Here is a 14726-nt window from a genome sequence, read left to right as displayed (position 1 = left end):
CTGTGAATAGCTAAACGAAGACTTTTTCACATCCGTAACAGTGCTTACCTCATTGGCTATTTCAGGGAAAAGTAGCTGGGAATCTCTCTTAATGCTGTCCCATAAATACTGAACAGTCATCCTGAGTAAGTGTTAATATATTAATGGAGAGGAAAAGACGATGAAGAAGAGGAAGGAGAGGGGAGAGGAAAGTGGTGAAACATCAGACTAGTCCCTGACTAATAATTGCAGAGAACTGACTCTTAAGGAAAATTTATTAATAGCAGTTTGGATTACCAGGAGTGCGACGGTGTGATTTTGTGTGATGATTTAGAAAAATAAAGCTGAAATTGGACTACTTTGACATTACCAAACCCCTCCCCCCCCCAAATTCCTTACTTTAGTACAGTCTCTGCCTAAGTATTTCCATGCAGCAAAGTAGAATAGAAAATTATAGTGTGAAAAAAGGCTAATCCAATAAAATAAAAATAATCAAGAATGAAAAAGGTTATTCTCGTAAATAAGGGAGCAGTGTTGAATTTAGTTGCCAAAATGTATTTTCTGTGTGTTTGCGTGTACGTATCTTGCTTGTTCTCTGTTACACTAACTCAGTTCTCCAACATAACGGGTCTGTATCTTCTGAACAGCTATTTTAACCTCTTCTAACAAGGTTCACTTCGCACAACTGAAATGTACCAGGCTGTGGAATTTTATTTTATTTTATTTTTTGTAGTATCATCACTTTAGGAATATGAGATTTGACTAAAGCCAAATGCAGTAGGAGTAAAACTTGTAAAACCTCATTTAAAATATATTTATTTTTATTGACAGGTATTTTATGTCTCAGATCTCTTCAAGCAGAAAGCCAAGGTGTTGCAGCCTCCTCCCATCCGGAGGGAGATATTATCACCTGTGGACATCATTGACAGGAACAACCATCACAACATGGTGTAGACATTTGATGTCTTTTAATTGTTATTTTTTATTTTGTTTTTTGCAAAATGACTGCTGACAGCAACTACCTGCTGCTCTCAATCTCATCTGACAGTAGAATGTAGGGAGAGACTTTTGCCTGACCGCAAGGTCTTACTCTGTGGCCTTTTTACTCTTTACAACATTTGCATAAAATGGATGTTGTTCAGCCAAGTCAGAGGCAACAATCACAAAACAAGTCAACCCATGCAGGAATTTCTAAATGTGCAATTGGCTGAGTGTTCATGTTGTAGTGAATGCTAAATTGTTCATACTGTAATGAACGCTAAATAATTGTTAGGAAACTGGCCATCTCTGTTTTCTTTGCTTTTCCATCCATCCTTCCTTCCTATGAAGATTTGTAATTTTCTGTTAGGAAAATGGGACAGGGATGTAGAGAGACAAACCCTCATTAACTAAATTATAGCACTATGTAGAAGAAATAAGCACTGACATCGATTGTGGTCACTTTTTAAGGATAATCTCTTATATATATCTATATATTTTGGGTTCTTTCCATTCCATACTGTGACTTACTTTGGTTTAGATGAAGCATGCCCTGTAAAATATTAGAAATTTTTTTTCCTATTGTACATTCCCCTGAACAATAGTACCACTTTCTATCTGCTAAGACATAAAACAAATTGACTTGGTAAACAGAACTCAGCTGATTCCCCTGACTGTAAGATTCATTCAGTATTTGCTCTTGCAAGTGATAACATCTCTAAATATTGGACAATAGATAGGATTAATTAAACCACAGGACATTTAAGATATCCAGAATTCTGAAATTTTTAATAGGTATTTTCCATAATCCTGTTTAGTATCTCTGGCCCGCATTTACCCAGTGGCCCAATAAATCTTCCATCCACTACCACTAATGGTGGAACTGTACTTTGAACGGTCCCTGCTCACAAAAAATTACTTTGTGTGGACAGTCTTGTTGATGTACACTAGCACTATGAGGTCTGGGGTTGACACTCAGAACACTAATACTCCAAGCGGGTGACGGACTGCTGGGCAGAACCGTCTTATCCTGATATTCAGTTAAAGCTCTTCTTGAATTTCCCATGCCCTGAAGAATACTGGAGATTTGTAGCTATTCATTATATGCATTTCCTCCATTGTATTGCTCTTAGGGTGAGCTGGATCGCAATTCCCATTATGATTGGCAGAGCTGGATGAAATGGAGGGAGTTGTAAGATATGCATTGAGGGCACCAGGTTGGGGTGAAGCTCTCAAGAAAATCAAGGGCAGGCAATGAGAGAGAGCAGGACTAATTTCTAGCCTTTGGGAGGAAATTCTGAAAGACAGGTGTTTAAAATTTGTTTTAAGAAATAGACTGAGCAGGCTAACTAAGCAGACTGGCCTTTGCACATCTTTGCCATGCAAAATCCGTCCTATCATTTCAATTCTAGCAAGCTATGTTTTTTTATACATATAAATATATATAAATATATAAATATTATATAAATAATGTATAAAACATTACAAATTAACTATGTAAAATATTATTTCCAAACAATGTTAGATATATCCACTATGATCATAACTGTGTTTTGACCTGTGTTTATTTACATGTTGCTGCTTAAAAGGAAAGCATTGGTTTTGATTTTTTTATATAGTCGATTAAAATATTGTAGTTCTTTGGTAGCAATATTTTAATGAAAATAACAACTAAAGACAATTATATAAAATTGTATTAAATTGTCTGTATTTTTGTAATGTTTCTCCTTTTTTGTAAAAAGAATATGCAAGACTTTTTGTAGAGTACAGAATTAAAGTTTGTATTTGCAAAAATATTGCTGTGTAAATGTGCTTTATAGAACGAATAACAATTTCTTGGGAAAATAACTTTTCCCCCTCCTATCAAGGGCTACATTCTTACCTGCTTGCCTTGCACAGGAGACAGATGTTGATGGTGGAATTGTCAAGAGCTGGGAAAATTGGGAAATTGGCAGTTCAGATGAGTATAAAGATTTATTGCAAGCTTAAGCTCTGCAATAATCTGATCAATTGGCGGGCAAGAGAAATGAGCAAGAGAAAAGAGAGGCGTTCAAGGTGGGCTGGACTTAGTTTTCTTGTGGGCGCACACGGACTCATGACTTATGACCCCTCCAGGCTCAGCCTGGTCATCTACAGGATTAGAGCAGTGGGACATATTAGGTCCAATGGGGCAGGATCTATTCTGTCTCCTTCTGGCAGAAAAAAATCTGCTTTTCTTTCTCAGTTACTGTAATCCATCCCTTTATCTCTTCCTTCCTCCCAATTCTGCAACCAAGACAGAAAAGGAATAGGGATGGGATCATTCATTCTTACTGAGATTTGAACTGAGCAGCTGGGAAATCATTCTGAGGGTCCCTTAAAGCCTTAGGGCTGCAGATTCTCCACCCTTGCTTCACATTAATCGTGGATCAGAAAAATACAATTTCTGGTTAAAAGATTTTTTGCTTGTTTGTTTAAATCAAGATACCTATGTCTCAATGCTAATGAAAAGGTGTAATGTAATTATTGCCTTTTCTAAAACTATTAACATGTTATTCCTGGTATTATCAAGGAAACACCCTTAGCTTTCAACTTACTTCTTCCTGGAATACCTGCATACCAGTCCATTTTTTGGAAGACAAAAGCTTCAGATTACTCTGTGTCCAAATCAAACTTGCATGTTTTTTTTTTACTTCATGGACAAACCACCCAAATCCAGTTGTTCTTATGTACAGACACCACTTTGCCCATCCTCTTTCTCTGCATTTTTAGTGTTCTTGCTTGAGTAACAACATTTATGTAGCAAAAGTGGCATCATAAACAAGAGTTATAAGTAGCCTTAGGGAAAGCACTGAACAAAAATTAGAAAAACAGAGGCATGGGTGTATTTGAAAGAGAGATAGATGGGGTGCCTGTTAGAGAAAAATGAAAACTAAGCCAAGGACAAACTAAGTAAATTGATGGGAATAGAATAGTATGACTAAAATTTCTGAACTGCAGGATTATGTTATTATTTTTAAACGTAGTTCAGGAAGCAGAGTGGCTCAAATGTTGCCTGAGGATTAAATTAAGTCAACTCCAGTAATTTCCATCCTAAAGTCTCATGACAGCAAGAGGGGCAATGAATAAATTAAATAAATAAATTCATGAAATAAATGAAATCCTAAGATCACATATATGTGCTAACCAAACATTAAATTGGCTGCAGGTCTATACTGTTTGGCTCCAATCTGTGACAATACAATTTTGAATTAACAAATGAAATCAATGGTGTTCTGTATGACAGGTACTCAATTCAAAGTTGCAATGGCCTTAGAAATAGTGGCTTACAGTGTGATCACAATATTTGGACATTTGCTAACAACTCACATTTATGACTAGTTGAAGTATCCTGCGGTCATGTGGTCACGATTTTCAATCCTTTTTGTTGACTTCCTGCAGAAAACACCCATTGGGGAAACTGGATTCACTTAATGACTACATGATTCACTTAACAAACATGATTTGCTTAAGAGTCCTTAACAACCACTAAAAAAATTGTTGTAAAATCAGGCCCAGCTTGATTTTCAACCCCAACAGCGTGGTGGTAAATCAAGGACTGCCTGTATTACATTTGAAGTAGAAACTATACAATCATTGGGCAGAAACAGTACAGTGTACTCTGTCTAAGCTGAAAGCAAATCAAAGTGAATTTCATTTAGGTATTATGAGTGTTGTCCCATTCTATGACCTTTCTTGCCATAGTTGTTAAGTGAATCATTGCAGTTGTTAAATTAGTAACATGGTTGTTAGGTGAATATGGCATCCCCATTGGCTTTGCTTGTCAGAAAGTAGCAAAAGGTGATCATATGACCCTGGGACACTGCAACTGACATAAATACATGCCAGTTGCCAAGTGTCTGAATTTTAATCATGTGACCATGGAGAGGCTGCAACAGTCATACATGTGAAAAATGATCGGAAGTCATTTTTTTTGTCATTGGTGTTGTAACATTGAATGGTTGCTAAACAAATGGTTGTAAGTCAAGACCACCTGTATATCTCAGGGGTTCCCATATTTCACAGAATCACAGCCATTTGTTTTACATAACGTGAGGAGCAAATCCTGGAGGGAGTTTTGTCAATATGCACATTTTAACTATGCAAGCAAAGGAGAAGAGCTGGCTAAAATCACCCCACTTTTGTCAGGACTTGTTTCCACAGCCAAAAAAGGGGAGCAAAACTCAGAGCATGTTTTGACAGTACCCCCGTGGGATCAGTTTTTAAAAAGTATGAATTCCCTCTCAATTGTCCATAACCCTGATCCACAGTTTGAGAATACCAGATGCAGTTGGCTTCATGCTCTGATGCTCAGCTTCCTAAAAGCTTCTCGGTGGTCACCTATCTGAAACCTGACACAGCGGGACTCTTTTTAAATTCTTAGGTGCCTTTATTGCCATTCATCCATTACATTCTCTTAATAAAAACAGTAAACTGAGAAAAAGCTGAAACACAAGTTATGAAGTATGATCTGCCAATGGATTTAGAGGGTTGAATAATCCCATGGATGCTAACTTCTATATAAATTTTCAGCCTTACAACCTCTATCACCGCAATGGAGTTACACTTATGGAATGAAATAAAAAGCAGAGTCTTTCATACTGAGCTATGTGGAAATATCAGGGGCCTGGGCTAGGGCTTTACAGAATGGCAGCTGGGTTTATGGGGAAGGACTGTGCTTGCTGTGGGAATGGGTAGAAATTGATATAATTCGGCAGAATTTGGAGTGCCAATAAAGGAGAATATTTGTAGCTTGAAATGAGAGGTCCTTGGTGCTCTCCCAGATTGGTTGTTTTCTTGCAGACATTTCATTACTCAAATTAGCACTGCGGATGTTACATAGTTTAGGTAATGAAATGTCTGCAAGAAAACAACAGGCTCAGAGAGCACCAAGCACCATCAAATTAGGAGTGGATTTGATTTTTCCACTGTTGTCCTTCCATTTCTTTCATCAGGGACATATACCGTGTTTCCCCAACACTGAGTCTTACATTAATTTTTGCTCGTAAGAATGCATTAGGGCTTATTTTCCGGTTAGGACTTATTCTGGGGGAAATACGGTACTAAATGCATTTGTCTGGCTGACGATTTTAACTGGGGCTTATTTTGGGGGTAAGGCTTATATTACGAGCATCCTGAAAAATCATGCTGGGACTTATTTTCCAGTTGGGTCTTATGTTCAGGAAAACACGGTAGTGCAACCTTTTGCATTACAGTACTTGAATTTTATATTGCATTATTGCTAGTAAAACAAGGTGTTTTGGGAGAAACTAATACTACTAGTAGTAGTACTAATAGTAATAATGACAGCATTGTTAGTAACATTAGAGAACAGCCATGTTCTTTATAGTGGAGAAAATGTTTCCTATCTGAATATTCCCCAATGGGTACACAGAAAATTTATCTACTTGTGCCAAATTACCCTCCTCCTGGCTTTTAATACATGCATTGCTCATCCCAAAGGTGCTTTTTGACGAGGCAACTGGACTTTCTTTTTTCTCATGAAAAAGCACCTTTGGATGACCTGGATGACTGAGAATCTCCATAGACATGCATTGTTCATCATTTCTCCACTGCTTACAATGGACTTCCAGATTTTCACAATCAAAGCATTTACTCAGTTTCCTTATGTGGAAACATTTATATGTTCCCATTTATATGCCCAAAGTTAAAATGCTCTAAACCTGGGATATCAAACTGCCAGCCTGCGGACCAGTTGCATCATACAGAGGCCACGCCCAGCCCAGCTCTGGCAATGCAAAAAAAAAGTCACGATACGTCAGGACATATCATGTGACACGGCAAGTTTGACACCTGTGCTCTAAACATTGTAGCTGAACCTTGAAGAGGTGTTCTTTCATTTCGTTGATCATTTTGATGGCCCTTTTCTGTACTTATTCTAATTTTCTTCCTGCTGTCTAAAAACCATGCACCTTATTTTAGTGTGACCCACGAAATAGTTGTCTGGAAAGAATTGCAATATTGACTTGGCTGTAGTTTTATCCTTTCTTTTCTTTTTTTTTAAATGACCCCAACATGGAATTCAGTTGCACACATGGAGCTGATCTTTTTATTGAACTGGTATTTTTTTTACTTAGCTATTTGTGAAATGACTACACCTACTTTTCCCATCACATGATTCCTTGTTGATTTCCTTTTCTATCAATAACCTTGAAAATGTGCCATGTTCTTAAATAAAAGTAAGCATGATGACCAAAGCTGGTGGAAATTAAAAGGAACTTTAAAGCACTCTGTAAATACCTCTCCAGGAAGCTCCCCAAGAATCAGCAGATCCATTTGGAGACAGAGCTGCTGGCTAGTGATAGATTATGCCATTATCACTAAAGAGTTTCATCAATTGTTTACTTTTGCAAACAGGATTGTCACATCCTATACATCAGTTGCAGTTGCTTAAGAGTTAAAAAAAAAGCTAAAGACTTTTAATGCCCTTTTGGCCCTGTTTAGCAGAGCAAAGGCTAACATCTGGCACACGTCTAAGAAGAGAAAAAATATTTTAAGATAGTTTAAAAATAATAATAATAATAAAAGCACAAAAGATTAGTTGTAAGTAATTCAAAAGGCGAGTTAGTTGTAATATTAAAAAAATAGAAGAGGAAAAATGACAGCCCCCCCCCCAAATAACAATAATAGCAATTTATTAAACTTACATGCTGCTCAACTCCCAATGACTCTGGGCAATTTATGATCATGTATGTAAGCGTGTAAAAACAGAGAACAAAACGAACAATGGAAGAAAAAAAGCCAACTAGAGGAGAATAAGGAAAAAGGCAACAGTCATCTTCCCGAAGACCTACTGTAGGTAAAGAGACAGGATTTTAAGATAAGGCCTTTTAAAACAGCAGGATCTCCAACCTTTTCAGCGTTGCAGACCTGTGGCAGTGGTAGGCAGGGGAGGTTCTGTGGTTCTGTGAGCCTCGGGTGAGTGCGCAAGAGTGCATGCCCACCGCTAGCACAAGAAAGCTGCGTGCACGGACGGGTTCGACAGCTGCTTGCACAGCCCAGTTCCAAATGGGCCATGGCCTGTGGGTTGGGGATCCTTGTTTTAAAATACAATAGGTGAGGAGCCATGTGAATCTTGGGGGGGACCCTCATTCCAAAGGGCAGGCACCCCTCCAGAAAAGATGTGCTTCTGAGATCCAGACAGAGGGCACTGTTTAATTTATGGAATGCAGAGCATGCTACCCCTGCCAGATTGAACCAACTGGGTAGATACTAAGGGAGGCAGGTGACCCCTCAAGTAACCAGGCCATACGTACAGTCACCCACGCACTTGTTACCTCCCGTATAGACTAGTGCAATGCTCTCTACATGGGGCTGCCCTTGAAGACCCAGCTTCAGCTGGTGCAGAGTGCAGCTGCACAGGTAGTGATGGGAGCACCCCGATACTCCCATATTACACCCCTCCTGCGTGAGCTGCATTGGTTACCGGTTGCCCTCCGGGTGAGATTTAAGGTGCTGGTACTTACCTTTAAAGCCCTACATGGCTTAGGCCCGGGATACTTGCAGGACCATCTGCTGCCAGGAACGAATTCCCATTGCCCAGTACGCTCACACAGAGAAGGCCTCCTCAGGGTACCGTCGGCTAGACAATGTCGGCTTGCGACCCCCAGGGGAAGAGCCTTCTCTGTGGAAGCGCCAGCCCTGTGGAACCAGCTCCCCCCTGAGCTTCGGATGGCCCAAGATCTCCAGTCCTTTCGCCGCGGCCTCAAAACACTCCTTTTCCACCTGGCTGACCTGGACTGACAGGGATTTTAATTATGTTTACAATTTTATCTCTAATCTTTAATTTATTTTAATTTTTAATTTTAATTTATTGTACAGAGACCTTTAATTTTGTTGTTGTTAGCCGCCCTGAGTCCTTCGGGTGATAGGGCAGGATATAAGTCCCATAAATAAATAAATAAATAAATAAATAAATAAATAAATAAATAAATAAATAAATAAATATGCATGCCATGCAGGCACATGATTATGAAGAATGGAACTAATATAACATAGTGATAAGCAATCTGGAGCTCTTCAGTGGTTTTGATTGTAATTCCCGATCAACAGTGAAGTCTGATACTAGGAAGGAATAACTCTATTTGCATCAAATCCTAATGATGCCAAAAATAACACCTGGGCAGTTATAGCATCTGTGGTGGCGCAGTGGTTAGAATGCCATATTGCAGGTTAACTCTGCCGACTGCCAGCAGTTCGATCCTGACCGGCTCAAGGTAGACTTAGCCTTCCATTCTTCCGAGGTTGGTAAAATGAGGACCCAGATTGTTGAGGGTAATAGGCTGACTCTGTAAACCACTTAGAGGGGGCTGTAAAGCATTACAAAGTGATACATAAATCAAAGTGCTATTGCTATCATGAAAATCATGCATTATGAATTTGTGTCCCATCACCTGGTGGAAGTTCTTAAGTTACAGCATTTGTATAAGGAAGTCACATGTATATCTTGTTGTTTTCTGTGTCTTGCTACCCTGCAGATGCCTATGGGAAGGTTGTAGATTTCCTCTATTGTACAATTATACTTAGGCTACAAAGTCTCCCTTGTCTAAAATTATACCACTAGCAAAGTTTGAACTGCACTTTCACCAAGGAATCTACAAATGCAAAAGAAGATTCTCCTGTCACTGCAAACTTAGGATAACATATTACTATGTGCAATATTAACCCAGTGAGCATCTTGCCTCTTGATGCTGTTGTTTGGGCCTAAATAGCAAATGACACAGCTGTCTTCAAGTGGCTTTCACTGAAAATTATTGTTGTGCAAATAACAATATAAGCGGGCTCTGTTCCTTCCCAGATCACAGGGAATTTAGCAATCTTATGCAGACATATCATTGCTTCATCTAATTTTGAACTGTCTACCTTAATTGGCAGCAGCTTTCTAAACTCTCAGACTGTTAACTTTCCCAGACATACTTAAGAGATGCAGACTGAACTGGCTATCTTGCATAGAATACATATGGATGGCCATTAACCATATGTTGTCAACAGCCTGTTTTCCACGCAAGTGGTCTGGATGTGCAATGGATGGGTGGGTGGATAGATAGACATTTCTGGGAAGGATCAGTGCAATGAAACCTCACCACCACCCACAAAAAGAGGCGGGGGGGGGGGGAAGAGGGAAATGTCCATAGGGTGACTGACTTTATTTATTTATTAAATTTCTATGCTGCCATCTCCCCTACAAGGTGACTCTGGGCAGCTTACAAATTATTGAACAAATCATTTACTTATTGAAATTATGCAGCGATATAGTTTTGATAGTTGCAAATTGCAGAACAATTCCCAGTGATAGTTCAAGACCTTCAGTCTGGCACCCTACAGATAAGTTGGACTACAACTCCCAGCACTCAGAACCAGGACCCCATGTGCTGCCCAGTTGAGAATAACCCAGCAACAGACCAACACAAGAAAAGTAGTCCTGTGTAAGGTCACACTGTAAATTGTACCACGTTGTTAACTGTATTGCAACCCAGTAAAGTGGTTCTTGATGTTACATGTAGTCCTTGAATTACAACCGTTCATTTAGTAACTGTTCAAAGTTACAATGGCACTGAAAAAATGACTTATTACTGTTTTTCACTCTTAAAGCCATTGCAGCATCCCCAGGGTCACATGATCAAAATTCAGACACTTGGCAACTGACTCATATTTATGACGGTTGCCATGTCCTGAGGTCATGTGGTAACCTTTTGTGACCTTCTGGCAAGCAAAGTCAATGGGGAAGGCAGACTCATTTAACAACCACGTTACTAATTTAACAACTTCACTTAACAACAAGATTTAACAAGATTCACTTAACAACTGTGGCAAGAAAGGTCGTAAAGGTCATATTATTCACTTAATAACTGTCTCACTTAGCAACAGAAATTTTGGGCTCAGTTGTGGTCTTAAGCTGAAAACTGCCTGAATCTGAAAAAGCATCTTTATCAAGATGCTATTCAAAAAAAAGTTGCAACAAGATCCCTAGGCAATTTCTTTTAACCCCCACCTCAACTGCTGTTTGGCTGATTTTATGGCCAAATCCTCATTTGCCTCATTTTGAATTATTTTCAACAGCAAGCTCTTTCTGCTTCATTCAATAGAAAAAATTAGAAACCATTACTTTGATTTAAAGAATAAAGCAGAAAATGTCAGTATGTTTGGGCTCATATTACTATGAAACGGCACAGAACCGTCAGTAGCACAAGGGGCTGTATAAATATTTGTGTTATTATTCACAGTGTATCATTTTAATTACTTAAGCAAAAACATATGTGAACAAAGGAGAAACAAAAATAATGTTAATGAAGTCTATGAAACTGAATGTTGTGTTTTGAGGCATTTCTTTTTCATCAATTTGTATTGTTCCAAGACTCCAACTGATCATACTACAAAATAATAAAATGTATTCATTATCTTTAAAATAATATCAGCTATATGTATTTTATTGAGAAAGTGCTTTCGACTTTGTAAATTGGCTAAAATATTGCCACAGCTATATTAGAAATTAAGGAAATTGGCTTTCTGTTCCCTGTATTGTATTTCATTTAAATACAATATTTAGAGAAAAATACCATAAGAACAAACTTTTAAAGTAGCTAAAAACTGTAGGAAAATATTTGACATATAATTTGGAAGTTTGTATAAATACAGAAGAGGAATATGTTTAATGTTTAAATATTCCTATTCAATATTGTTGAATAAATATTTAAAAAAATTAAATGTTAGCTAAATGTTTTAAATATTTCACTTCTGCATTTATACAAACTTCCAAGTTATTTGTCAAGTATTTTTCTACAGTTTCTACCTTTTAAAAAGTTTGTTCTTATAACATTGTTTTTAATTTCATATTTATAGTTTAATATTTCAATCCAAACAAATATCTATCTATCTATCTATCTATCTATCTATCTATCTATCTATCTATCTATCTATCTATCTATCTATCTATCTATCTATCTATCTATCTATATCTATATCTATATCCATATCCATATTTTATTTATTTATTTTTTATTTTAATTCCATTTATATCCCGCCCTTCTCCGAAGACTCAGGGCGGCTTACAAGCTTAGCAGTAGCCTTCATTCTATGTATATGCCTGCTTATTAGGGCTTTCACACACACACACACACCCAAGCGGCATTATTACAAAGTCAGCTTAATTGCCCCCTACAATCTGGGTCCTATCTATATCATCTAAAATTATTTTAGGAATTATTTCCGTGGGGCAATTAAAAAGGTAGAGCCCAAAGATGAGCAGAATTATCTTTAATGCTATGTTCATCTTTTAAAAAAACTATGTTGTTTCTAATATGGATGTGCAGCACTTCAGTTCCAAAGCCAAGAAGATCTTTAGGAGCAGAGATGTGGGCAAACTGTACCTATCATCACCTTGTTTAAAAAGCTAGATCTTTTCTTGGACTCACTCAACAATGTGCAAACCAGGAGAAAAAGTATGCATGAGTTAAGGAAGTGTTGACGCCAGGACACTCATGCCTGCTCCAAGATGTAGCACTTCCTTACCATGTAAATGCCACAGATACACTGAAAGAAAACCTTCATGGGCTTCAGTTCTATGCCCCTGAAGTGAGGTGCATCAGCAGGAGTAGGAGTGGCAGCTCTTCTGCTTACTATCTTCCTCCAAAGGGGTGAATATGTCTGAACTACAAAAATTCAGACCACTGGTAGATATGGCAATAAAGAGATACAGTACAGTAAAAACCAAATGCACAGGTGTAGTATAGGTGGTACCTTGCTCAATAGTAGTAACTGTGAGAGGGATCTCGGAGTCCTAGTGGACAAACACTTAAATATGAGCCAGCAGTGTGCTGCAGCTGCCAAAAAAGCCAACACAGTGCTAGGCTGCATTAACAGAGGGATAGAATCAAGATCACATGAAGTATTAATACCACTTTACAATGGCCACACTTGGAATATTGCATCCAGTTTTGGTCACCACGATGTAAAAAAGATGTTGAGACTCTGGGAAAAGTACAGAGAAGAGCAACAAAGATGATTAGGAGACTGGAGGCTAAAACATATAAGAAACGGTTGCTGGAATTGGGTATGTGTAGTTTAATGAAGAGAAGGGCGAGGGGTGACATGATAGCAGTGTTCCAATATCTCAGGGGCTGCCACAAAGAAGAGGGAGTCAAGCTATTCTCCAAAGCACCTGAAAGCAGGACAAGAAGCAACGGATGGAAACTAATCAGAGAGAGAAGCAACCTAGAACTAAGGAGAAACTTCCTGACAGTTAGAACAATTAACCAGTGGAACAACCTGCCTCCAGAATTATTATTATTATTATTATTATTATTATTATTATTATTATTATTATTATTATTATTATTATTATTATTATTATTATTACATAAAACTCTAACTGATGATGATGATGTTATCCATTCACTCATGTGCGACTCTTTGTGATTCTATGGGCCAGGTCTCTCCATGTCTTCCAATCTTGCACTACTTTTTTGCGTCGTTCTATTGTCTGGCTGGTGTCAGCTTTGATGGTGAAAACTCTAACTATTGGCTGCCAACTGCTCCATGCAATCAGACTTGGGGAAGGCATGGGACATGGAGTCAACACCAAAACTGATCCTGTCAGGCCCTCTGCGCTTACAAATGTTACCGTATCTGCCTTGCACCCATAATATTTTTTCCACTGATCCCTATCTAATGCTGCTATCTAATGCCTGCAAGGACAGAGTGATTCTAATTCCTCATTGTGCCAAAGAATATAGCAGATTAATTAGAGCAATAAAATTATATCCAAATCCAATTTCCATTAACAAACATTGAAGACATTTGTGCTCTGCTGTGGGAAATATTCACTGGTAATGAGTAGACCTTTAAGATACTTAGCATAGTATAATATATTAGATTTATTATTAATGTACTTTGAGATTTTTGCTGTACGGAAATTCAGCAGTGGAAAAAAGAGAAAAGGATAAGTAAGAGTGATTCAGTATAAGCACAGCTGTACATATAATAAAATGCAAAAAAACAAACAAACTCAAAACCACCAACCCACCTACAAATATCCCAAAGAAACAGCAGTTCAGAAATCCAGCAATATTTGCAATGTAGCAGGGATAGATTTTTCTTGGAGCAATCTAAAATGATGTAAGGGATACTTAAATTTTGATTATGCTCCGAGCATTGCATTTTGTATTTACCTTCTAAACATACTGGCCTAAAAGTATGTTTAGAAGATAAATCATTTTAGATTAAAGACCAAGATTCAATATTTATTCTGGAAACATTTGTCAGGCCCAGGTTCTTCACTAGTTAAGACAAAATTTCCAATAACTCCTGATGGCATTTCTTTCTATCTCTCTTGCATTATTAACAGGACTAGGCAGATACTGTCCTGTTCTGGCCTCCTATCTCTATAAAATTTAGCTTTACAAAATGCACTGTTACCTAGTTCCTTGAAGAATTGTGCATGCCTCGTAAAATACAGGGCACTCCAGGAAGTTTGAAATTTGTCTAGAGATTCCAGAGAAGTCACATTAGTTGCTATGTTTCTGTATGCAGAGACCCTTGACTGCAATAAATTACAGCACAGGTAAATGTAAGAGAGGAATATTTCTAAGAATTTTTATTGCCTTAAGAATATCTTTAGTCAGTTTGTTCACATATTGGCATTTTGATTCCAGGACTAAAGAAGTTAGAACTACTCCGAAATGTAAATCCCAATCTGTTATTTATAAAGTGTCTACATGAACAGAGCCACTCTT

General features: G+C 37.9%; 1 protein-coding gene across 1 annotated transcript in view; it reads left to right on the top strand.

Moving 5' to 3' along the window:
• PLPP3 (phospholipid phosphatase 3) overlaps nucleotides 1-2703 on the top strand; it is an 81355-nt gene extending 78652 nt beyond the window's left edge. The window contains exon 6 of the mRNA XM_081324631.1: nucleotides 811-2703. Coding sequence (XP_081180757.1) covers nucleotides 811-933 — 123 coding nt within the window. The 3' untranslated portion in view covers nucleotides 934-2703. The remainder of the gene's footprint in view (nucleotides 1-810) is intronic.
• Nucleotides 2704-14726: the final 12023 nt, after the last annotated feature.

Source organism: Vipera berus (genome assembly GCF_964194415.1).
Source record: "Vipera berus genome assembly, chromosome: 3".
NCBI classification, from domain to species: domain Eukaryota; kingdom Metazoa; phylum Chordata; class Lepidosauria; order Squamata; family Viperidae; genus Vipera; species Vipera berus.
The sequence above is the reverse complement of the archived record's forward strand: the minus strand, read 5'-3'. Positions and strand labels throughout refer to the sequence as shown.